This window comes from Phasianus colchicus, chromosome 2, assembly GCF_987193195.1.
Source record: "Phasianus colchicus chromosome 2, bPhaCol1.hap1.1, whole genome shotgun sequence".
In the NCBI taxonomy this organism is placed as follows: domain Eukaryota; kingdom Metazoa; phylum Chordata; class Aves; order Galliformes; family Phasianidae; genus Phasianus; species Phasianus colchicus.
In genome coordinates this window covers 110,277,098-110,303,887 of record NC_143437.1, presented here as the reverse complement: position 1 = coordinate 110,303,887, position 26,790 = coordinate 110,277,098, and the positions used below count along the sequence as shown (strand labels likewise).

Genomic DNA, 26,790 nt, shown 5'->3' with positions numbered 1-26,790 from the left:
AGGCACAGGGACGTGACCAAAAGCCCACTGAAGTGAAAGGCATGGCTCCTATTGACTGCAGTGGCCTTTGTGTCAAGCCTTCAGCCTGTCTGTGGCAGAAAGGCACAGCCAGTCAGTGTCGCTGTGATACCTCTTGCGCAGGATAACCACATGCTCATCTTTTTACTTTCCCTCCCAGGATGGAAGGAGCAGTTTTATTGGCCACCAGCTTGGAGGGGTCATGGAAGTGCCCAACAGCAAGGACCAGAGAGTCAAATCAGCCAGAGCCATCCAAATCACTTACTACCTCCAAACGTATGGCTCTGTCACCCAGGACCTCATTGGGGAGAAGTGGGAGAGTGAATTCTGTAAACTGATGCACAAGATGCAGCTGGATCACCAAGATCTGCAGCTCTACTCGCTGGCGTCCTTCAGCCTCTGGAAGGACTTCCACCAGACCAGTCTCTTGGCCAGGGGCAAGATTTTGGTGAGCCTGATGCTGATCCTCCTGACTGCTACCCTCTCGAGCTCCATGAAGGACTGCCTGCGTAGCAAACCTTTCCTGGGACTCTTGGGAGTACTCACTATCTGTATTTCCAGTGTCACTGCGGCAGGGATATTTTTCATTACTGATGGAAAATATAATTCTACTCTGTTGGGAATCCCTTTCTTCGCTATGGGTAATTATTTATCTTCATAATAATAGGATTAACAGAGCTTAATGACAGGATTGTAAATTACATCCTGGGTTATAAAGTGCAGATTTTACCTTGAGTAAAACTCTAAGTCGTTTTCATCTTGTTAAATTGATCTGTGCCTTGCCAAAAAAAAAAAAAAAGGGGGTGGGGGGGGGAACAAAATGAAGCAGTAGCAACAATAAGGAGCGAATGACGTTGCTGGAATCTCGGCCAATATGAGAGAGGGGCAGTTTTATTGATCTCGGTTACAAAACAAAGGAGAAATTGTTATTGAAAACTAGTCAGCTCAGCACGGCAAGCGGATGCGTGTTGACCTGACTTTGATGGGAGGCGAGCCAAAAGGGTCAGTTAAAACGGGAGGACAAGGAGGAGGAAATATTTCAGCATCCTTCCCAAGGAACGTTTCTCTTCCAGCTTTGTCTGAGGGGCAAAGGGGAATGGGTTGGTGTGTGAATAAGATTGATGGACTTTATTGCAGAGAGAAGATGAAAGCTGTGGTGTTTGCCAGGCTGTGAGCAAAGCTGTCAGTATCTGTAGAGCATAATCCCTCCATTTGTGAAGTTTGAGATCAGTTGCAGAGATTTCCTCTGTGCTGCACCCGGGCAGGGGAAGGTGCAGTCAAAGAACAGATGTAGAAAGCAGTTCTTTTAGCAGGAGAATTGTTCTCATTACTCCCATTCTCATTTCTGTTCCAGCACATTGAGCGCATCTGTGTGGTTAATGAGTTTGCTAGGAAGGGACGCTGGCAAGCAGAGCAGCGTGTAGCAGATGGCTCACTGAGGCAGCAGTGCTCGGTGCAACCACAGCCATGTGTGCAAGGGGTGCTGCACACCGCCAGGCTGAAGCTCCCGTATGGCTCTGTGCTGAGCCCCAGCAGAGACAGCCGTAACGCCGAGCTTCCTGCTGGCTTTTGGGCGTCAGAGGATCTTATCTGTGGGAAGTAACTCTGCTTCTTTTCAGTTCATTTTTAAAGTCAGTTCGTACCTGCAGCACACAAGAACAGCCCTCTGCTGCACTGAGAGGTAACTAAGCATGCAAAGATGGAGTCAAGGTTTGGAGTGTCCCATATTTTTTCTTAAAATGCTCACTATCTGAAAAAACCTACTCTTGCTCTTTCTCTAAAGAAAAGCCCTGCGGATACGTGCATCCCTCACCTTCTGCCTCTTAATTATTTAATGCATCCCTGTCCCTACCAGCAGAGCAGGCTGCTGCCTTCTGTGCTGCACCCAAGGAAGATGCAGCCAGCTAAGGTAGGAGGGAGCAGAATGCAGTGGATGACCAATAGCCCAGCTGCAAAAGGGAAGAAGGCAAAAGGCACCAAGGAACTGTTTGATTGGTGCAGCCTCATTAGTGCAGATATACAAAGCCATGCTAAAGCCTCTAATTCAATCATCTAGACTGTTGAATTATGACAGTGGCTTCAGGAAGTTTGATCTGTGCCTATTCTCACTCTTTCGTGCATATTCTGGGTATGTTTTGGTGGTTTGCTGAGATGGTGTGCTTTGAATGCAACTTTTGGTTTGGGGGAGAATGGAGTTTATGGAGCATGAATTGATCTGGATCACATCTTCAAGACTGGAGAAGGGTCTGGCTCTGCTCTGTCTGTTCCCAGTTTCTGACCCGAGTGAAGTTAGAAAAAAGAGATTTGTGTGCCAGGAAGGGGAAAAGGTAGATGGTGGCAAAGGGAAGACTCATGCTCATTATTGGAACACAGCAAGCTTTTTGTTGGTGTCAGGAGTTGTGTGTCAGTTAACAGGGCCAAATGGCGCTGCCTTGCTCGTGCTGCAAATAGAACTGAAGGACAGAAAAGAACTGTGGAGCAGTGAAAAGGTATTCATTCTTCTGCTGGTGGCTGTTCAGATGGCTGTGGTGATCAGGACACATAATCTGGGGATCTTTGCTTGACAGACCCCCAGGTTGTCACTCCTGTGTAGCACCAAACAGAGCCTGCAGGTGGAGCTTTCGACCTCACAGGGTGCCAGAACCACAGAATAGTTAAGGTTGGAAGGCATCATTTGGGATCATCCAGTCCAACTCCTGTGCTTCAAGCTGGGTCACCTGGAGCACATCGCCCAGGATCACATGCCCAGCACAACAGGAAACAACCCAGCCCCATCCCACTGACATACCTCAAAGGCATCAGCACCCCTACACCCCAATGCATTGGCTGGAATAGCAGCAGCATTATCTTAATTCGTGCATGCGCTGCGACCCTGGGTTTAGGCAAGGACCAGAGTTTATGAAAGCAGAGTGGCTTGGTTCTCCATTTAGGTGGAAATTTAGGAGCTCTCTGTCTAAAGAAAAAAAATGTTTACAACTTTCTGTTGTGTTTTGTGCTGTCACTCTTGTCACAACCACTGCCGAGAGCAAAAGAAAAACAAGTCTCTTGAAATGAATTATTTGCAAGAATTGCTTCTATAGCACTATATTGAACAAACTTCAAGTTGAAAAAGAATACACTTAAGAAACTTTCTACAGAAATTTCATTCTGAAAGCCAGACTGAATTGGAAATGTGTTAGGAAAGAGCTGCTTACCAACTGCTGTTAGAAAATATTAGGGAAGAGTTTTACAGTTTGATCAACTAAAATGTGGGATGTACGGCTTACCAAAGTCCTAAAGCATTATATCCTGCAAAGATACATCGGTTCCGTGAATTAATGCCAGGTAGTGACATCTTGCACAGCCCATGGTGTGCCCAAGGCCTCACAGAAATTGGTTCCTACAAAGACAGAGTTTTCTACTGAACCTGCAAGATCCACTAAAGACTCCAGAGCTATTAATTCTACAGAACAATACCTAACTATAGTCCATGTTGTACCAGAGCCCAATGCTGACAGAACCACAGAATTAAAAGAATACATCAAAAAACTAATCTGTGAATCTAAATGCAAAAGTTTACAAAGTTTTCCAGAATTACAAATGTCAGATTTACAAGTCAGGCTTTCAAAGCCAAGTTACTTAGATGATAATGACAATAATAATGATAATGATAATAATAACAACCTGGAATACAGCCACTAAGCACCTGGCAGTGCAAACCAGAATACGCACATACCTGAATGCTGGCAGCTTTAGAAAGATTCAGTCTGACATTTGTAAAGTGTTCAATTGAAGTATATTTGTTTGTTTTAAAATGTCTTTTGACATTCACCCTTAAAGGACAAATTACAATGGAAATTCTGTGTTGTTATCTGCACTTGTTCGTCTCATGCAGAGCAAGATGCTGCCATCTGGATGACTGGAATAGAACCATAGGATCATTGGGGTTGGAAAGACCTTCAATACCAACAAATACAACCACCAACCTGAACTACAAGTCCATCATTAAACAGCATCCCTTAATGCCACCTTCACACATCTCCTAAATGCCTCCAGGGACGGTAACTCCAATAGTTCCCTGGGAACCTCTTCCTTATTCTTGACCATTCACTTTACAAAGAAATTCTTAACATCCAATCTAAACCTCCCATAGTGGAACTGGAGATTGTTTCCTCATGCCATTACTATCTATTGAGGTCTTACCTGTGAGGTATCTCAGACATATCTCAGAGATACTGGGATAGAAGCATCAGCTGAGATTGGCTTTACTTTGTTCTTCATAGTGAGAAACTTCATCCTTAAATAAGACCAGAGGACAGTGTTAGGGAGCCCTACTTGCTCTGAGTGCTCCTTCCTGATATCGTTTCTCCACATGCCTCAGGAAAACCAGTACAGTGCCTACACTGCTTGGTTGGCTCCTTGCAGAGACCTGAGAAATGCACCAGGTGAGGTGCTCACGTTGCCTTTCGTGTTCAGATACACAATGCAATTCCAAAGGGTTGTTATGTACGTGACATAATTATGGTTCCCCTTGTCTAATCATTACTAATTAATATAACCAGAAGGTTAACTACATAATTAAGATATTATTGCTCCCATGATTTTCTTTTTAATGCACAGGAGCCAGACTGATATCATCATGGAGATAATGATTAAACGCAGCTGAGGATCTCACTGTGTGTTTTTAAATGCAGGTATATCAATTATGTCATTTTACACATAATTATGTTTGGCCACTCAGTGAAGTGCCTCACCATATATCTTAGTGGAAATCTTACCTAAAAAAAAAAGCGTAGCTACGATGTAATAGAGTGTAAATATGTTTTTTTCTTTAAAAAGCTAATGCATTTCTTGGCTGGATTCATGGTGATTGAAATATCTCCTGCCTTTTGTAATCCAGACTGTGAAGGCTTTAAGATCTTCACAGGAAGAGAGTTTTTCACTGAATCTGTAGAAGGCATTAAGCTCATTGGACACCTTACAACACCTTGTAACACTGTTTCTACAACTAATAGCAGTAATTATACTGCTAATAATACACTGGCAAGGTAATAAAGAGGAAGAAACTCTATGGAAAGCAGTAGATTATCTGTCTCCAGTCAAAACGTTATTCCCAATGTGAGAACTCACAAGAAGACAAGCATAGATTGTAGCTTTGATGCAGACTTCATAGAATCATAGAATAGCTCAGGTTGGAAAAGACCTTAAAGATCATCAAGTCCAACCACAACCCAACCATCCTACCCCAACTCTAACAGCCCTCCGCTAAATCACGGCCCTGAGCAAATTTTTTCTGCTCTAATTCCTAGGAATTCCCTCCCCTGACTGCGAAACTCACATGGAAGGAGGGAACCAGGCAGCAGCAGGCAGGGCTCCAGGCAGTTACCAGTATTTCAGGCAGAAGTCATCTAGCCTCTTTCAGAGGATGACTATAGCAGCTGTTACAATTAGGGCTGATGATCAGCTTTGAGTACATGTGGGATGTGATGGTGTTACCCCTCGGGTAATTCATGGGAAATGACAGCAAAAGTAGGCATAGCACAAATGAGGAAAGTACTTTCTGAAATCTGGCAGGAAAAGTGTGAGGGCCAAAGTACAAGTTATCTCTATGGAAGGACCACAGCATTTCTAACACTCGCTTTAATCACTGGATTTTCTGATTACAGCTGCAATTTAGAAATAATATTTCAGGAGTGAATCTGGTTTTGTCCTTTGATTCAGCAGTAAAACAAACTGCATGTGAATTTCATATCATCGTCTGATCATCTCCTGTCTGTGTAAGGAGCAGGATGATGACTCCTTAGAGCAGAGAGCGCTGCAGTAAATCTCACCACTCCATGTCTTATAAGCCAGATAATCTGCTGTTTTATCTTACAGAAGTGCATGTTCCCACCCACTTAAATCAATCAAGGATTTGAAATACCTTGTTCCTTGATTAGAAAATGTCCATTCTTGATTCTTAAAGCTGGAAATGAGAGTAACAACAACAACACAGGAAAGCAAAAGGAAAAAAAGAGGAGGATAAAACAAAGTTTTAAATCACCTTTTTGGATGTCCCATACGTTCCTCCCTTAACGGAAGTGACGCATTCTCAATTTCTTTCCTAGACAGTGGAGAGAAATTGGCCACTCCAAAGTTATTTGGGTTATCCCTTAGGAGATATTTGGGGTGAGCTGAGTTAATCTCTGGACGGTCCATTTATAAAAGCCAGAGTGAATGCTTATACTTCAACCCCTCATGTTACTTACATGGGAAGATAGTGATTGGACAAGGGGAATGGTTTTACACCAAAAGGTGAGATTTGGGTCAGATATTCGGAGGAAATCCTTCACTCAGAGGGCGGTGAGGCACTGGCACTGCCCAGAGCTGTGGTGCCCATCCCTGGAGGTGCCCGAGGCCATGGATGGGCCCTGGGCAGCTGAGCTGGGGGCACCCAGCCCATGGCAGGGGGAGGGTGCTGGGGGCTGTCGGAACCCCTCCAACCTGAGCCATTCCATGATTTTATGATTCTATGATTGTATAAGATATAAGCAGCGTGTATATTTTCATGTATGCATACATAGCATGCACGTATCAATGGACTTTAATTCATTACAGATGGCAGACTCTCTCTCCTTTTCTTTTAGAGACTTAGGGAAAAGTCTCTTTTTCTCCTGTCAGCTCAAAAACTCATCACCCCTTAGGACAATTGCCCCAGTCCAGCAAGTCTGCAGGTCTGCTCATCAGTTCCTCTGAGGCTCAGCTCAGGTGAAAACATTTGACCTTGGACATGGCCCAGGCACAGTGCATTGCTACTACATCCTCCGTAAGGGTTTCTTACTTGAGAACAGACAGTTAAACTCTTCTTCCTATTGATTCCAGCGTGAACTGCACTAACCCAACCTGTCCGAGATGCAGACTCCAAACACTGTTGTCTCTCTCTTTCTTTAAAAAAAATATTTTTTATCAAAACAACTTCCACAGCTCTCTGTCCACAGCTGACAGCCTGGTAACAATCTTCTGCTGAAATGGAATTGCTTCCAGTTTGCTGCAAGCATTTCTGCAAGTTCTTTAAAAAAGTAGTTTGGTAAAGGAAGAGAGCATGTTTTTAGTTACAGTGTCAAAGGCTGAAGGGAATGGTTTTCTTTTACAGTTGAAAATGTATGTTTAGTAATCTTAATACACAAACTGTTCAGATTATAAAGGAAGCTTCCTTTTCAGATGCCTCCCACATTTGTCTGACCACCTCTTGCTCTCATTTTTCTACCTTTTCATGGCAATGCTCATTCCTGCAAATGGGTTATTTAAGGTTCTCTATTGGATGGACCTTTTCTGCCCATTGATCTCACTTAACAGGAATTTCATTCCTTGTACTTAGCACGTAGGAATGCACGTCACATTTACAGTTGGTTCATTTGGGCTGAGCTGCATCATGGCAGAACTGATTTAGCTCTACGTATATCATCCCTAACAGGGCAATGTCAAATACAGCCTTGAATAGCATCACTGGTAGCAATTCCATAACTGGCCTCGACAGCTTGTTCCAGTGCTTAAATAGCTACACATTTGTAAAGGTATTTCTTAATATTTTCCTTGCTGTAGTTTATGCCTATAATTTCAGAGTCTGTCCGGCCAAACCATGCAGTGCAATTTTTCATAGTATCTGCTTTGAGGGTATTTTATATGTGGGGCCGTTCTTACTTCAGCATGGATATAATTTCATACCAGATTTTTATTTCCTGGATATTTTACAGTAGCTCCTGCTTTCTTGTGAACGCTGTGATGGTTTCTGATCTCTGTTGGAGCATTGTGAGTCTGCAGGAAAGTGCAGAAGTGGGGCAGGATGAGCTTCAGAAGGATATATCCTGTGCTCTTTGGTGTGCGGAGGGAAGATGAAACCTTACATTGTCCTTTCTTCCCTGCTGGGCAGGAAGGATGGGCTGTGCTGCCCGGAGGAGCAAACAACGGTCCTGTGCTCTATCGAGCACGCCAACTGCTCTCCATAGGTACATAGGGAAGCACAAAGTTGTGCCTCCGGTTTTTAAGTGAAAATGAAGGGCAGCAAGAGCATTGACCTTCTCTAGAAATATCTTTTGTGTACAATCAGCCCCTGGAACTCACTGCTGCAAGATACGGCTGTGGCCCAAATTCAGCTTGACTCAGAAAGGATTGGAATGTTACGCAGCTGCTGCAGCATCTTTGTTATTTCGAATAATAATGCAGCACTCAAAGTTGGTGGTAAGGAAGAACAATAAAAATTAACAGCCAAGTTGAAAAGCACGGTTCAAAACCAGTCACAGGGAAACATCACGTGAAAGATTTTCCCATAGCTGCTCTCTTCTGTCTGCTCGCCTTCCCCTGAAGAGTCCGGAACAGGACACAGAGCAGGATGCAGCCAAGCTGCTCCAGGTTCATTCTTCTATGACCATAACCAAATAACAGAAGCAGACGATGCACAGCAGCTTTCTGCTGTAACATTGGCATGATTTGGTGTTACTGGCCTTCAGACAGAAGCATATGAGAAGATGGGACACCCCACGTGGCTCACCTTGCTAGGTGTGCTGAAGCAGGCAGTGTCCCATCCACGTGTGGCTGACTGCTCAGAGGAGGGACATGCTTCAGATGATCAGCATGGTCCTGGGTATGGTACCAGAGATGGCTGTCAGCATGGGAATGCTTGTGCTACCAAATGGATGAGGCAGAAACCTCAGGTTTTTCAGTTTTGGATCACTAGAAATGCCCTTTAATTGTTGTTCTACCAGAATGGGCATACTGTCATCAGTGTCTTGGCCAAATTTCAGCGTGAATAATTGCATTTCTACTTCCTTAGATTCCCCCTGCTGTGAAGCTGGGTCCAGTAGTGGTGAGAACCACCATGCAGTGGTGCTCCGTGCAGCACTGCCAGCAGCTGCCACATTCATTCAGACGTGGCTGTGTTTCACTGGAGAATGCAATGAGCATGTTTTATGGCTTAGCAGTATCTAAATCAGTCTTCCCCGAGAGCAGGTAACTGCATCCTGGCACGTGGTCATCGCACTGTCCTGCAGTCAGCTGCAGCATTTCAGCAGCTGGAATCTTTTGCTCACACTCTGCTCCTGAAGCCCAATGCGCAGAAGCTTTTCCTTACAGCCTGATATGCGTTTGGACAACCCCACCTACACTTTCGAACTCACATTTAAACGCTGAGATTTTAAGAGCTGTATCTCATCTTGGCATTTGAACTCAGTTGCTGTGTATGGAGAAAATTATTTTGCTAGCACAGCACAATTAGTACTGTATCATTTGATGAACTTCACATAAATTGGGAACCGTAGGTATAACCTACTAGAGGGAGCACTTGCATTGCTTTATGAGGAGCACCAAGGAGCAGATGCTGCACGCCCTGCCAAACCGCAGCAGATGAATTTTTCTCTGTTTCTTTGCATTTCTTGTTGATAGATTTATTATTACTTTGGAGAAACTATTATCCTGGAGGGAAGATGCAGTGTTAAAGGAGAAGAATGCAGAGGGTGTTGTGCATACTGAGTGCAGAGCACTGAAACCTTCCATCCTGCCACAGTAACATTTATAACAAGCTGGCATGGAGTTTTCAGCTGAGGCAATTCAAACCTTCTAAAAGTGGTCCCAGAGCCCCGGGGGCAAAAAGGCTTTGTGTGCTTAGAGTCGATACAACAGTAAAGAATGCAGCTACAGAAAGAGCAAAACCAAAACCGTTCCAGCGCGCAGCCTTCTTGTGGGAGCAGCTGAAAGAGAAGACCCCAGAGGAGAGCTGCTAGATGAAAGCAGGCAGAAAGCGTGGTGTTGGGGCCAATGAGATTAGATCAGACAAAAACAGCGATTGCCCCTATGCTGCCAGGCAGCCTCAAGGTACAGCTTTGAGGATCAAGAGCTGCTGGGCTGACCTACTCCTTTGTGCCTTCCACAGTCCCTTCTCTGGGCTGTCAGGGTCTCTCCCACCAGAGCCATTAGCCAGCTTTTAAATGAATAACCATGGTCGGATACTGAGGGAGAGAAGGCTTTACTAATCATAGCTACGTGTGCTACCTCTTCCTTAGGTTATTTGAATTCAAACTCTGCACAATGCGGCCAATGGAGGAAGTCTCAAAAGATCTCTCTTGATTGGGTTTTGGCCTCTAATCTACTTATTCTTTCCCCGAGGGGAAGGTAATAGGATCTCTTTTCAGACTTCTTAAAAAAGTAGAAACTTGTCGTGATTAAAAGCTCTTATCCTCTGCCACAATTTTTGAAATTGTTGGGCGGTACAAAAGTAATGGATGGTCATGGAGAGGCAACTGAACTGAGATGCAGAAAATCATCGAATCATAGAATCACAGGGTTGGGAGAACCTACAAATTCTCCAATCCAACCATCCTCCCATTACCATTACTACCCATTAAGCTACTAACCCCTACCTCGCAGCACCTCGTCCAGACGCCATCCATACACTCACATAAAACATCAGACAAAAAGAAAAAGGCAAAAATATTCATCCCCTTTCCAGACTTGCAGTATCAATGTACCACCACCACCAAAGTGTAACCACATATTCCACAAACAGTCATGATTCAGCTTTCACAGCAATTAAACCATTAAAACTTCCTCCACCTGAGACTTTTGCTTACGAGTTTCATCTGCTTTGAGAGTATTTTTGGTGATTTGGGAGACCTTAGCTTGGCTTTTGTGGCCTCCTTCACCAATCCTGTCATGTTTGCATTCCACCTCCCTGGGACTTGACACTGTTACCAAACACACATCAAACAATACATTTTCTACAATACTTTTTATTTTAGCTAGTGAACAACATTTCTTTGACTTTATTCAAAGTTTATTTGGAAACACAGGAACATCGTTAGTTTCATTAGTCACTAACACAGCTAAGGCTTCTATTGCATTTTTACAATAGCACACTGCAAGTTTTTTTCATTCTTAGAGATCATTGCTTGGCCTGGCATTGACACAGAAAAGTGAACACATCTCAGAAACAGTTGAAAAACAGAGAGATTTTTCACTTCCATGTCACGTTCTTCCATGGATTTGTCTTAACGGTATCTGTGGCTGGGTCAGTAGCCCACTGACTACTTGAATAAATTGGAAGTTTCTTATCAATCAACAAAGTTACTCTGAATTTGTTAGGGATGATCTCAGATTCTCCCATCACTTGTTTTAACCTTACATGACAAAACAAATAAGACACGTCTCAAGATGATAAATTTTTGTCTACTGAGTTTGATATATGGCATAATGAGTGAAATTCAAAGGCAGCTCCGGCTCACTGAATCCAGCTTCTTGTGATTGGAAAATCTTCATCTTACAACGCCTTCCTAGATCTAATGCTCAGAGAATTATTATTGTCCCAGATAATGTCAGTCTTCTAAAATTTGGATATCTGCTCTAAACCCAAGGGTCATTTCTCCTGTAGTAAGGACACAGAATCTAAGAACGACTGTCAGGCCAGGCCACAGACTCCCCCAGCTGAACATCTTACTGCTGGCGATGGCTGGTAACTCTGAACGCGCAGCAAGACAGGGCAAGCACACAGTTCCTAGAGTGCTCCTCGGATTCAAGGAGCCACAGATAATAACTCTGCTGCTGACAGCTCTCAACAATTTTCATCCTAGAATTTTGTCACTTTTTTCTTTTGGCCACATAAACTTGTAACATCCACAAGTCCAGCTTAGCTCTGTAAAGCATTACGTCTTTGAGCTTGTCATTTCAATGGTCATTGTCACTGATGAGCTGAGTTCTTGCACTGGAAGATGTAGGAAACAGTTCTTCCATAGAGATCTTCCCCGTCTCAGTCACAGTTTTATAACCTTCTCCTCCGTATGAGTGGTGAAGTACTCTCAGCTTAAATGTGCCATGTGAGAGCGCTGTATGTGGGTTTGAACTTTTAATAAAAATAGAATCCATGTTCTCTGCAAACTCCTTGAGAAGTCAAACCCAAATATTTTTAGGAAGTTCATAAAGAAGAACTACTGTCTTGAAGACTTAACTGCTTAGAGAAAGATAAATCTGCTCAAAGCCATAGTGCCAAGATTATGCACAGTTTGGTATCCAAAATGAGATTTACCAATTTCTCTCTCAGAATTTGAAAAAAAAAACCAACAAACTGGTTCACAGAACAATAAACAAATTGACCCTGTAATCTAGAAATACACCTATTTAGGGAGCCAAGGGCATAGTTGGCCATCATCACACGGCAAGTGTACAAATTGGCGAGGTACAGGTCAGCCTCTTCTCCCATGTAAGGTTAAAACTAGTGATAGGATGAGAGGGAATGGCCTCACATTGCACCAGGAGAGGTTCAGGTTGGGTGTCAGGAAAAATTTCTTCTCTGAAAGAGTGGTCAGGAGCAGGAATGAGCTGCACAGGGAGGTGCTGGAGTCACCATCACTGGAGGAGATCAAGAAAAATGTAGATGTGGTACTAAGGGACGTGGTTTGGTGGGAAATACTGGTGGTAGGTTGGTTAGGATGGTTGGAATGGATGATCTTGGAGGCCCCTCCCAACCTTAGTAATTCAAGGACTGTATGATTCTCTGTGAGATTTTAGCAGTTCTGCAGTCCCTGGTTAAGTCTGCAGTCAATCCAAACTGACTCTTGTCATCGGTACCTGGATTAGCACGAAGTTACTGAGACTTACCTGAGCTTTACGGCAGGTCGCAGAATTGCAGGGGTTGGAAGGGATCTCAGGAGATCAGAGTCCAACCCTCTGCTATAGCAGTTCCCTACAGCAGGTCGCACAGGTGGGTGTGCAGACGGTCTGGAATATCTGCAGAGAAGGAGACTGCACTGCTGCTGGGGGCAGCCAGTGCTCCGTCACCATTCCGTGCTGCAGAAAGATTGCCAACAATGGTATAGCTCGTCCAAGTGTGAGAAACTTGGATTTTCCTGGGGGGGGGAGGAAAGAGGGGGGAGAAGAAAAATTATCTGTGTACACTTCTCATAATTTTTAAGTTCTTTACATTCCACTCTAAAACCTTCCCCCCCCCCCCCCCTTTTTTTTTTAATTTTCTTTCTTCTCCACTGGGAGAAAAAGGAAATAATGACAAAGTGGCAGAAAATATAAACAGTGTATGAGGAAATGAAGAATTAAACACTTCCAAGAGTTGTTCTTGTTTTTTAAACTGCAAAATTACAGGAAAGAAGGCAATACATTTAATATATAAAAGATTTAATTTAAAAGAATCCAAAAATGTTATGTCCTAAAATCTGAATATTAAACAAAACAACATGAATAGTAAGTTTTAACCCTTTGATATATGATATATCTGGAAAAATCAGTAAACGTTATGACATAAAATGGGTTTGTAAATGATGCAGATATTACTCCTGTGACATTACTGACAACAGGCCTTATCAGATAAACCTTATTTTTCTCAAAAACAGATCTAAAGCTCTACATATGAAAAGAAACTGTGCTGCTGTAGTATTTTCAATTAATGGCAATTTGATTCATCCTGCACAGCTTTTTGGTACATCCGTGTGTTTGTACTATATTAAATCATCTTAGCTTCTATTAAATGTAATCATGAAATATTAATTTATAATTGCGCACTCTTCCTCCTGTGAGGACATTATTAATCAGGCCAAAAGGCATCTCTTTTGTGCTATTCAATACCTTCCCCATGTTCTGGAGTTGCAAAGGAAATCAATAGCAGCAGCATTCTCAGATAAGGCGAGTTTTGGCAGAGACAAATAATGAGAACACGTTGCAAGAACATCATCAGGCACGTCTCTTTTTGCTGACATGTGCTCCATCACAGCCGAGTGCTGGATGCTGCATGGAGAAACAAAGATGGCATTTGAGAGATGAGGAATTGCATCCCTGAAAGCAAAACCAAAGGCATCGTGGCAGAGTGCCTGAGAGGGAATTCCCACAGTGCTGCACAGGAGGGTGACGTTGCAAACCTGTTGCAGGAGGCAGAGGAAAGTGGCAGCAGTTCAGTGAGCAGTGCTAGCAAGGTGCCAATTGGCATTCTGGTTTTAACTCACTTGATCACATGTGGATTTGTGTTGTGTGCAGTATCTGTTGCTGAGCTGATCTCCACAATCTCCTTCAAGCAGGTGGTGAGAACGTGAAATCCATATGGCACTGTTTATCACTCCTTGATTATGTACCAAAACCAGACTGGGACGCTGGGGTCTGTTACTGGGTGATTCTTATGTCTTCCTCCTACTTCTGTGATCCCACTGGACTTGTTTTTACGTGTTTGCTAACACACTTGTACAACTCTGCTTTCTCCAGTGATGTGCAGTTCCCCATTGCGCTCCACTTTACCCGATGTGTTGCCCTTCCATGTCCAAGACACTATTTCTGTCTTCTCATGGTTACCCCAAGCACAGGTCTGCATTCCTTTTACCTGCAGCAGGTGAGCTCTTTGCAGCCCCAGGTCCGCAGTGCCGGGCTGTGCCCCACATCCTATTGCCCTGTGGCAGTGCTCCTCCACTCCGTGTCCTACACAGCCACTTTTCAAGGTCTCTGCTGTTATAACAAGACTGTTTCCATGTCCTACAGCATTCTTTTAGGAGCAAGCAATGCCTCAACAACTGATCTTGATACAAAAATGATAGGATACAGTTCTTTGTCGTAATAGTTTTATCTAGTCTTAGAACCTATGAAGTTTAGGTTATAGAGGGGCAGCAATTTTGTCTGCCATATGTGTAATAAATCACTGCCTTGCTTACATTCATCCTAAATTTTCATCTTCTTAACTATTCCTACTTTATGGCCGCCTTTAGGGAACTTCGGATAATTATCTTGACTCACCAGACTGCTGCAAGTATTCCTGCAGAGTGTCCTTATGCTTGTATTGCTGTGTTAGGTACTTTTTATTTTGCAAGACTTTTATAAACAAAACATTCTGTTATTTAGCAGTATTTTTAAGGACTCTCCCTTACAACCAACTTAACAAAACTCCAAAATCACTCCTAAAACATTTCTTCTTAATACAGCCATATTGGTTAGCCCAAGCTCCAACTGGATATGGGCAGAGGTTTCTAAGGTCTTCATTTTACTGTTGTCCTGGTGGGGCATTTCTTGCAGTTTTTAATCTTTGCAGCACAGACTCTGATCTGGAGAGTTCTTCTAAGCCTACATGTATTTGTACTCACTTCTGTCCAGCACCCCCAGAAGTATTGGAAGCGTGTCAGTATTCACATGGCTCACACTTTGCTTGAGTTCCTATAATGGCAGGAGTGCATGAGGTGGCACCTCACAGGGACTCTCTCAAATCAAGTCTTAACGCACCTCTTTCATTACCACCTACTTCCCAGTTACTTCCAGCTGCACACTGGTCCCACTGTTTCTCCTTCACATCCCATCCAGTGGTTACTACCTTGTGCTTTGGGTGAAGTCCCAGCAAAGAGCCCATGAAGTGCTCATAAATCCACTAAATCATGTGTTGTCTCTCAGCAGAGAGACTGATTTCACCTAATACCCTTATCTGGTATCTTGTTAATGATATTCCTGCTTAATACTTATCTTTCTTCTTGTCTAGACATGAGGGATAGTTTCAGTGGTAAGTAATTGCTGCACTCTGTCTCTTCAGATGAACATCATGATTAGTTTTTCACTCCCCTGGTCCTTTGACAACCCTTTTTGTGTCTTTGCAATGAAAATCGACAGCAATTACATGAAGTGGTCACAGCCATAAGTCAGAGAATTGGAGAATCCTTAGAGTTGGAAGGGAGCTCTGATGGCCATCCAGTCCAACTGCCCAGCACGGCACAGGGACACCATAGCTAGATCAGGTGGCCCAGGGCCTGATCCAGCCTGGCCTTGGAGGTTCCAGCGATGGGGCACCACCACATCACTGGGCAACCTGTTCCAGTGCCTCACCACCCTCACTGTAAAAGATGTTTTCATTATATCTAACTTAAATCTTGAACTTGAAGCTTTCCCTTTTCACAGTAGTTCAATTGTGTGTTTCTCTTGGTAGCTTGCCTTCCTTAAATCATTGCTGGATACTTCATTTCCAACTTTAAGGCTAAAGCTGTACCCGAATTGTTTGAAGCCTAGCACTTTCTGGGCATCTGAAAGTGCTGCTTTGCACAAAATATGCAGTTTAAGTCGCAGCTGAGGTTTTACCATATAATTTCTTCCCTTCCTCAGATTCATCTAATCATACACTTTTCTTCCACGCTGTTTTTTGCCTCCTCCTCCATGCTTCCCATGGTCCATGTAGTTCATCAAGTGTTCTTCTTTTGGATGATCTTTCATGTCCTTGTCTGTTCAGCATCCAGCTCTGGTCTGTTTGATTCCTCTTTGCATTAAGTGTATGACTTGTGACCATGAGCTACAGCTAACAACTTTGCATACCTATCTATTTTTTGGTTCCTAAAAAACTCAGTATAGCCATCTTTCACCACTACCTCAGAGGTAGCATCCTTGCAAACCTCTCCATGCCACCATGCTTGTATGGAAGTGATGCATGCGCTGATAATCCCCAGAAGTGACTTTGTCAAACTATAATCTGTATATAATCCTTGCTGCCTCTTCATGTTTGAGAATTGTTCTTTCAACAGTCAGACACAATAATCTTCTGACAACAGCTGAGTCCTCATTTTTTTCTGCAAAGAGCAGCGGGGACCCAAGCAGCAAGTAAAGATAGAATGGGAAATTTTCTTCCAGCCCCATCCCACAAACCCTGCAATGCATGCTGCCTGCTTAGACCAGTGAGCCTTTCCTGCCCTGGGGTGTCAGGAGGGACTTGCTGTTTTGGTGCTGGGATGAGAGAGGAGCACAATGTGAAATATGTATGTGGTTTTTCAGAGAAGGATTTCTCAACTTCACCCCCAGCATTATTCCCCATCCCCCCTCTCCCATAGTCTTTCTCAATTAATTGGTGTGGAAATGACAGATATCAAGCTCTTCTCTCCAAGCCTTCTTACTATGAATTCATCGTACCAGTTTATCAAAGTTGCTGGAATTGCCTCACAGATTAATTTGTCCAGGATAACTTGCAACAGCTGTGCTTTTGGCTTCTGCTTTTATTACTTCTGAGCTCATAGCACAGCCCAGTGTGTGAGATCCATTCCAAACCCTCCGGAGCCTGCAATACAAATGCACTCCAGAGACTGAGAAGGTGAAACAGAAAGATTTGACCAGCGTGACAGAGCAGACCTGGCTCTGGAAGGTTGATGTGGCCTCCTGTGTCTTCCTTGCATATTCTACCTTTGGAGCATGCCGTTCTTCTGCTATAAAACAAAGGTGGGAGGAGGCCAGATGCCTCTTTGGTTCGGTGCCCAAGGCTTGCCATCACCACAAAGAAATAAAGGACAACAACCTACTCAGACTGTTTTCTAATCTGAGGCTTGTGAGTGAAGTATTTTGGCTCACTAGAGAGCGCTTATTTCTGATAGGAGCACCTGAAGAGGGTAGGGGTCAGGCTGCCAGCTGCTTAAAGAGGTTCTTACTGCAGAGGTGGAGGTGCATTGTATCACTCAGGTATTGCTGTTTGCCTTATGCTTTGTCCGTGAGCCCTCACCAAGACTCTGCCAAGTGGTCTGGGGCAGTCTCTGTAATGCTATACACGTCTATCCTATGGTTCTGGCACCTCCAGTCAGTATTTAAGTGCTTAGTACTTAAGATGCAGGAGAGTAGAGAAGGGAAGGGCTTGCTCAGATGCTGATCTGCACCCATACACGTCAGCCAGCAGGATGTGTAGGCATCAAGGAGTAGCCATATCCCTTTAGAAGATCCATCATGATTTCGGGAAGACCAGAGGCTTACTGGTGATTCATCTTCAAGGAGAAAATCTCTATTGCCCAATGAAAAGATAAATGAAAAAGCCATGTGTCAGTCAGGGTGCCAGCAGCACTGCTACGGGCACCAGCTTTATGAGATATAGCAGCAGCAACAGCAAATAATAGCAATAATCCCCAGCTGATATCAGCATTCTTCTGTTCAAGTATCTAGCTGAAGTCACAGCATAATTAACCTTGACTGGAGTATGAGATCAGCAATGTCCTGAGGAGATTCACACTGAAAGGATATATGCTGTTACACCTGAGGGTGGGAAAATCTTACCAGGACTGTTGTGTTATGGGAATAAAATCTGTTACAAGTGAGACGTAAGGCCTAAGCACCAGTCTGCAAGAGGATGTTTTTTGCATCTCAGAAGGGCGTCCATCCAAAGCCATAGGCAAGATGAGGCTCAACAGCATGCTGCCATGGTTACCCAAGAAATACTGATTTGACATAGGCGTCCTTATTTTACAGTTCAGATGTCCTTGCTTTCATACCAGAAAAGCAGACGCTGCCTACCAGAAGACCCCAGCAGGTGGTTTGTGTGGCTGTTTCTGGGTGGCACAGCTATTTCACAAAGCAGCCCATATTCTCTGTGTCAGCGGCTCAGCCAGCCCAGGACAGGCACTGAGCAGCCGTGCCTGTGGGGCTGTTGATAAGGCGTTATCTCCTTTGGCCCTCCAGCGCTGCAATGTACTTAGGTAAGCAAAAGCTCTGCACTTACTATTAAGTATGGATTAATTAAAACCAGATTTTCTCTTTTAAATGTATTTGACTGAGCAGCTAAGAAGGTTAACCTCAGAAAATTCCTAAATGTGAGTTTTTTTTATCTGAGAACAGAGCCTGGAATAGAGCAAGCTTAGGTACCTTCCACCAAGAACATCTTTGTACACAGCAATGGAAGATCTGTATGATATGGAGAAAGTGTGGGGATAAATAATTTAGGTGAGGGGGCATCAGTGGATAGGAAACTTCTGCTGGAGGAGAGATTCACGAGGCTCAGGGGAGAATATTAAAAAAAAATAAACAACACCAGAAAGAAGATCGCTGGGACAATTCCAGGTGTTCATACAGACTGGGAGAAGATCTCCTTGAGAGCAGCACTGCAGAGCACTTGGGGTCCTGGTGGACGAGAAGCTGAGCCAGCAGTGTGAGCCTGCAGCCCGGAAGGCAACTGTGTTCTGGGCTGCATTAAAAAGGGGTGGCCAGCAGGGACAGAGAGGTGATTGTCGCCCTCTACTCGGCTCTTGTGGGGCCACATCTGCAGTGCTGCGTCCAGGCCTGGGGCCCCAGCACAGGAAGGATGTGGAGCTCTTCGAGCGGGGCCGGAGGAGGGCACTGAGATGTCAGAGGGCTGGAGCAGCTCTGCTGTGAGGAAAGGCTGAGGGAACTGGGCTTGTTGAGCTTGGAGAAGAGAAGGCTGTGGGGAGACCTCATTGAGGCCTTCAGTACTTGAAGGGAGCGGATAAACAGGAGGGGAACGGCTGTTTGTAAGGGTGGATGGTGATGGGACAAGGGGGAATGGCTTTAAACTGAGACAGGGGAGGTTTGGGTTGGATGTGAGGAGGAAGTTTTTCCCCAGAGGGTGGTGAGGCACTGGAACAGGTTGCCCAAGGAGGCTGTGGATGCCCCATCCCTGCAGGCATCCAAGGCCAGGCTGGATGTGGCTCTGGGCAGCCTGGGCTGCTGGTTGGCGACCTGCACACAGCAGGGGGTTGGGACTGGGTGAGCGCTGTGGGCCTTTGCAACCCAGGCCGTTCTGTGGTTCTATGAAAGAAACATCAGCACTCTGAATCTCTTACGTATTCCAATGAAGTCTTAATGACTGAAGTTTTTTCTTTGTGGTAGTTAAAATATTTTCAATATATTCCTACACAATTAATTTCTACTTTAAAGGAAGAAAAGGTGTAAGTGATACATTCTCAGAAATAGCTGCCATAATTACACCGTAGCTGTGATGAGAATGTGGCACGGCTACACTGCTGTTCAGTCTGAGATACTTTTTGTGCCCATTTTCTACATAACTGACAGTTCATCAATGTGACGTAATTATTGTTTTTTCCTCTGTTACTTTTGCACCTAATAAGCAGTTCATGTCACAGAAGTAGTAAAACAGCATTTTAGCCTGAAATATAATTATACAGAAACAACTTGACAATTACAGCATAATTGAAATACTATTACCCTCTACAAGCAGTAATGATAGAATGCAGTGCAGAACTACATGTGTTATTGGTAACGTCTGAAGGGATTCGGTGCTACGTGGGCTGGGCCTTGCAGGGATGGAATAAAGGAGAGTGAAAGATATCTGCAGCTTTCCCTTCCATTGACATCTGGGCTGTGGAAGGGTGCAAGGCTGCACACTCCAAAGCTGCAATTCACTGGACGGAATTGGGTACTGAAAACTGGTGTTAAGGAATAGACTCGCTCTGCCCCCAGTGCTCTTTTCATTGCAGTTCATGCATTTGCCCAAGGAGGCTGTGGATGCCCCATCCCTGCAGGCATTCAGGGCCAGGCTGGATGTGGCTCTGGGCAGCCTGGGCTGCTGGTTGGCGACCTGCACACAGCAGGGGGTTGGGACTGGAGGAGCACTGTGGGCCTTTGCAACCCAGGCCGTTCTGTGATTCTGTGATTGATTCAATGAAATAGAATAGTTAAAAATACAGATCAGTATGTATATACATTTAATATAATTTCATCCTTCACTTTCCGTCCTTATAACATACCCTTAACTCCAATTTAATAGGAAAAACCGGAGGTAAGAACAAATTGGCATATGAATTCAAATCTTAGCATGATAATTAACGAACTGCTATGGCAGCAATGCTCTCTATTTTGAGCTGGATGAAATAAAGAGGCCAGGGGGATTCTTTAATAGTAGTAAACATGGAAGTCTTAATTCCTTTTTATGCTCTGTGATCACATTCAAAAGATCTAATGAAAATAATTGCTTTGGATGTCCTATTTTTGGGGAAATGCATAGGAAGTATTAAGGAAGACTCTTATTGCATTGGTTTATCTATTAATGAAGCAAAACCTAGTTAATTACCTAATTTGCATGATATTTTGCATCCATATATAAGCTGGTATGAGTAGTGAGAGGGTTTGCATCAACCCATTTTTAATAAGGCAATGAAATCACCTAGGCTGGCTGCAGATGACAACTTCACGTGCTCTACTCCTGTTGGACTGAGAATTTGAAAATCAAGGTAGAGATCAACAAGGCTGTGGGCTGAGAAAGGCAGTTCCTCGAGCCCTCCCTGCCAAAGCCCTGCAGGGGACTTGAGGTTCTGTTGGATATCAGGGCAATTTGTTCTCAGAAGGAGCAGTGGGGCAGTGGCACAGCTGCACAGGGAGAGCTGGGGGCATGGTCCCTGCAGGGTCCCAGACCGCAGAGATGTGTCACTGGGGGATGTGGGCAGTGGGCAGGTGGGGTGGGACTGGGGATCTTGGAGGTGTTTTCCAACCATGGTGATTCTATGACTCTACGTACTGGAGCTTACCAGAGCTGCACCCTGGTACTGCACTTGAGGCCTCAATTATCCCATAGCCATCAGTGGAGGCAGCAGAGACATCGCAGCCTATAGCTTCTCACCTCTCACCTTTGTCCCTCCCTTCTTCACTGCAGCACTGCTCTGAGCCAGGATGCAGCTCACAGAATAGCCAGTCAAAGCTGGTAATAACCTGGTCTGTAGTTGCTTTTCCCTCCTTTCTGCATTGCATTTTCTGTGCTCCGTGGTGCTTCTTCCCTCTGCCCCTCAGGTTGGGTGCCTTTTCTCAGTCCACTGATCCCCCTGTCAGCATGTGATTCATGTCTGCACCTCCTGCCTCTATTAGGAGAGAGTTAAGATATAACCATCTATAGTAAAAAAAGTCCTATGCCTACACCATTTTAAGTGAATACTTCCCAAGTCCTGTGCAGCAGAGGGTCTGATTTGTTGTACCATATGATCTGTGCAGGAAGGCATCTTTCCCAGCACAAGCTGTGTAACAGTGAGGCACCCAGGCGGCGGCATTTCCCCAGGCTGAGCCCCTCAGTCCAGGGAGTGCTTCCTTCTGCCCTCAGGTGGGAGTCGGAAATAGCTTTGGAAATCCCTCTTTGATGTTCTCCTCCCTCTGTGCTGGTAAGAGAGAGAGCCAAGGAAGCCAATTCAGATTATACACAAAGCTGTACGTGGCTAAATTTAGGAGACATTAACTTCATCCTATGGTCTTCTGAAAAAACTCCTGCAAGCTCTGTGCAAGCATAGAAGCACTGTTGTTAAGTACAGAAACTCATGGTACAAACTGGGTCTTAAAATACAGACTTCTGCCATTGCAGAAATGTGGGGATTTGGCAGGAAAGAGCTCTCTGAAGAGCAGTCCATAGTCTTCCAGTGTCTGCTGCTTCAACTAACAGCTATAACAGATGAGATATTTAATACCGAAAAAAGGGCAGACTCATCACTAGAGATAAATTACTTGTCCTGGAGACTCAGCTACAGCATAAAAGTAACAACCAGCTACAAAAATATTGTCCTAATTACACTGGGTCGTATATTGAAATATGGTAATTTGAGTGCTGAGTCACCAACAGCACCGAGGAAGAAGTTTCTGTTATAAAACAAAATCATGAAGTCTGAGGTTTCTGTTTTTAAAGCCAACACTGGGGAGAAGGCAACTAAAATCACACTGGATTTTGATATAATCATCACAATTATGCCTGATTTACATTCTGTAGGGAGCCTGCTTTAGCAGGGGTTGGACCCAGTGATCTCTGGAGGTCCCTTCCAAACCTGCGGTTCTGTGATTCTGTGTGATTTTTATCATATATATATATGATTTTTATATATTTATATATTTTTATATTTATATATATATATAATATATATAAACCTCTTTGTTTATACACTTGAAATTTATTCAGATGATATATTTTCGTGTCTAAGATGAGTTTAAAACACTGACATGACACTGAAGTTCAAGCAGTTCAAGCTCCGTATCAGCCAGGACAGAAAGACAATTTGGGCCCAGCAGAGAGAGCTGGATGCTGGATGCCTGCACAGAAGTTCATATGTGTACCACAGCTATTCAGGAGTTAGGCACATATCTTCAATTAGTTTTCTAGACTCTTTTGATAGTTGCTGGAAACAAGCAGCTATCCCAGAAAGTGATAAATTCTATCTATTTTACTTCATGATGTGGTCTACTGCCCGTCCTTCTCTGCTTGGCAGCTTGCTTAGACATGATATAACTTTCAGATTGCTGAAGTTAGTGAGATGAATCCCACCTGTGCAGTAGATTATCTTCTGTGTGCTCCTAAATTGAAAAGCAGCAATGCCAGGCGAAGGGAATATTCCTCCTGATACTCTACTGCGCTCCATTCAAAGACAGGGATGATCTGTTCAAGCTAATGTTGAAGGGGAATTATGAAGAAATAAGTTTCCTAGACATTCACATTTCTAGTTTGTTGGACGTGAAACATAAATGCAATTAGAAAACAGTATCAATCTGAAAGAGCTTATAAAAGCTATATTTCAATACCAATAGAAGCCAGTAGAAAACCCGTTTACTTCAGTGAGTATTTGTGTCAGTACAGCAGTTATTTGGGAAATATGTCTGTTTATGAAAGTATTACTGATGTTAAATAGGACAAAACAGTCCTGAAGAAGGTGTTCAGCACGTACTTAATTGCTGTGCTGATCTGAGGCCTTAACGACTACACTAGAGAACAGAAAAACTGTTATAGCATAGTGAGGACATGCCTGAACTACCCATCCCATCTTGCTCTTACAGCCAACGGGAGAAAGAGGCAGCTCCAAGAGGAGCGAGTGGCCCTCATATGATCCTGGGAGGATACGTGTCACCTGCTGCCCCTTCGTTACAAAGGACAAGACTGTCCTAAGCTTGGAAATCTCCCCCAGACGTGAGGGCAGAGGAGCACCAGCCCCAGTGCTTGGAATAATACCCATATGTCACACCCATCTGATCACACTTTCTTATTTGAGTGAGACCTGCCTCAGTATTTTTTACCCGTGCTTCTTGTCTGGATTTTACTTTGGCATCTACTGGCAGAGCATGAGCTAAATAGCCAGGTACCTCCCAGCCTACAGTTATCTTTGACTTCTCTGAGTGCAATGTGAGATATATGCAGCACTCATGCTCATGAGATAACCCTCTCATGACATGCCAAGTAGACCAGGTTACCAATCATTCATAAGAGACAAAGAGATTTCCAAATACAAGCTTGAAAAGTACTAGGCTTCATTGTGCCAACCACCTTGGTTTCCCTGGCACAGTGTGAAGGAAGGCAAATGTCATCTGATAACACAAAAGAAAACAAGATAATAGAAGTCTCAGCTCAACTGCAAAGTCAATCACTAACTTTCATTCTTTTCTAAATGCCTTATGCCAAAAATTGTGGGCGCTTTCAAGATTTCAATCTGAATTACTTTTTCGTCAGAAAAATAATGAAATGGGGATAGATCATGACAAAACCTAATCCAACAGATTTCAGTATTATCCTTACCAAAATTATCATAACATAGAAAACATAATATTAAGCTTGGAACCAAAAGTCTGCAGCAGGCTTCTGTATTCTCCTTCCTATTTTAATTTCTGATGCTCTTGAGGAATGTTATTAAAATAACCAGTTTGATTAGGATGAAATTTCATCTTAAAGTAGTATACAAATAGGCTCGCATAAATCACTCTGCCTGATGAAGCTCACAAGGAATTGAGCTCTGCTGTTTTACCCAAGCGTTTTTCACTGTGCATCACTTTCAGCCCTGGCTGATGTGTCGCTGGGCCCCATTGCTTCACACAGCATATATGTCAGCTCCATGTCCATTACTGGAATCAGGGCAGCATTACTAATTAAGATTGGTGAGTTTCATTTGCTACTGCAGTGCTGGAAAGTTGTGCAGAAAACACAGGTAGTAGAAAAAAATGCCCATTTCAGAATTTAATAAGGAATGTACTGGTGAATTAAGAGGCTTTCTTTCAATAAACTCTTCTGCTCCTCTCCTCTGTCTATTTTTTGGTACAAATATCTTTCTCTGGCATCTTGAAACCACTGCAAAATTCACCTCTGGGAATAATAGTTCAGATTTTCCTTATCCTAAACTCTCTTGGGAGTAAAATGCAATTCCTCTCTAATTACCATAAAGTTAGTTCATGCAGTGCAAATAGATGTCAAAAACTCAAACTGTCTGGTGGTATTTACAGACTCTTTCCAATAAGGTGGGGAAAAGATCTTGAAATAGGAGTATACAAATGTATGCATGTATTTCTGAGGATAGAATTAAAATGCCTTTTCAGGTTTGTGAGAGCCTTGCTTGGTTGATGCCCTGCCCCTGGAAACTGTCAAGGCCAGGCTGGATCAGCTGTGGTGTTCCTGTGCAACCTGATCTAGCTGTGGTGTTCCTGTGCATTGCAGGGAGTTGGACTGGATGGCCCTCAGAGCTCCCTTCCAACTCTAAGGATTTTATGATTCTATGATTCTATTTTCTGCGGCTGAGTCTGAGATCCAGTAATGTAGGAGCATGCTCTCTGAGCTGATAAAAGCAATAGAATGTCATAATCTGGGCAGATTATGTTGAAGTACCTGGTTACCTGCTGCAATGATGATGCATGCACTACTCAAAGAGATGGGAGAGCTTTATTTTAGGTAGGCAGTTGGACTGGATGATCTTAGAGGCCATTTCCAACCTTGGTGATTCTATGATGCTATGATTCTATGATTTTAAGGTTGCTGAGGGTTGAGGTTTTGTGAAGGTTTTATTGCCACATTGCTTTGGTGTCTGTGCTAAGAGGCATTTGTGCATGAGGAAAAGCAGCTGACACTGGAACTTTTCAAGCAAAACTCTTTGTAGAATAGAATGACAGAAGAGACCACTGTCATTGTCTGGTGTAACGTACCGCCTAGGACCAACAATAGAACTTGCATTTATTGAGCCAGTGGAATAAAGCCCATTTCTTCCTTTTGCTGTTACTTACTTTAACTCCAGTGAACTTGGTGTGAGCCTTAGTTTAAACTCCTTGTGAAAATCACAGATGGAGCTGTGTTGGGATGGTGCCCCAAAGCAGGGGAAACTTCTGACAATGTAGTCTGCATCCTTGTTCCCCTAGTCCACTGCATTGGGCCAGGCACAGTTTAAGCAGACAGTAGACAGCCTAGCTGGGAATAATTCCGTGGAGCTTCACTGATGTAATTTTTGAGAGACAGTCAGGGCCACTAAAGAGAAAAAAAGGCTGAAAAGGGTTTTCTCCTCTAGAATACACAGAGCCACCATCTCTCCTGGTAAGCTGAACTTGTTGTCTCATTCTTCAGTCTCACCAAACTTCATTTCCCCTATTTTTGAATTACTGAATCACATGTGCAAATATGAGCAATGAAGCTGGGGTCTGGGGGGCTCAAATAGGAGAACAAAATCTCATTTAAGCTTTGCAGTAGGCTTCTGTGATAATTGCATCCAGCATCGTTGGTCATCACTAGGGAAACTTCCATGATTTATTACTTTAATCTATTTCTTTGTTGCCAGTTTGTGCCAAAAGGAATAAGTCTATGGATTAGCTTTTTGACTGATGAGAGTGGGAATACTTCCAGGTCAGTGCAGGATGCAGTTCCCTAACACATCATGGTGCTATTTCCCTCTCCTGAAAGAACATATAAGTGCAGAGGGATAAAGTGCACCCCATTACAACTGTCATCCTGTAAAAGACATGTTTCTGCACAATGTTTTCTTTGGTGCAAAGTGGTACAAGCCATTCTCTACCAAATAATCAAATAAGAACAGTAGTGAAAATGGTCTTTCATGCAGTTCAGAACATCGGTCTAATTTTTTTTGTTGGCTTTGGGTGTGATTTGGTTTAGATTGTTGTTGTTATTTTTTCCCTTTATTCCATACTGGATGATTTGAAGAGTCAAGAAAAAAAAATGGGAAACAAAGTTGGGAGTAACCACATAATCTGAGTATTCCTCACAATGGGAACTGCTTTCTTACATGTATATCAACTGTGTAATGGTTTCTTCAAACTTCAAGGTACCAGTGCTTCTCTAAGAAAAGAGCAGGCACGTAAAGTGAA

General features: G+C 43.6%; 1 protein-coding gene across 2 annotated transcripts in view; it reads left to right on the top strand.

Annotated features, from left to right (window-relative positions):
* PTCHD4 (patched domain containing 4) overlaps positions 1-26,790 on the top strand; it is an 87,102-nt gene that overhangs the window by 23,119 nt on the left and 37,193 nt on the right. For both annotated transcript variants that reach the window (XM_031604912.2, XM_031604911.2), the window contains exon 2: positions 179-659. In XM_031604912.2, coding sequence (XP_031460772.1) covers positions 179-659 — 481 coding nt within the window. The remainder of the gene's footprint in view (positions 1-178; positions 660-26,790) is intronic.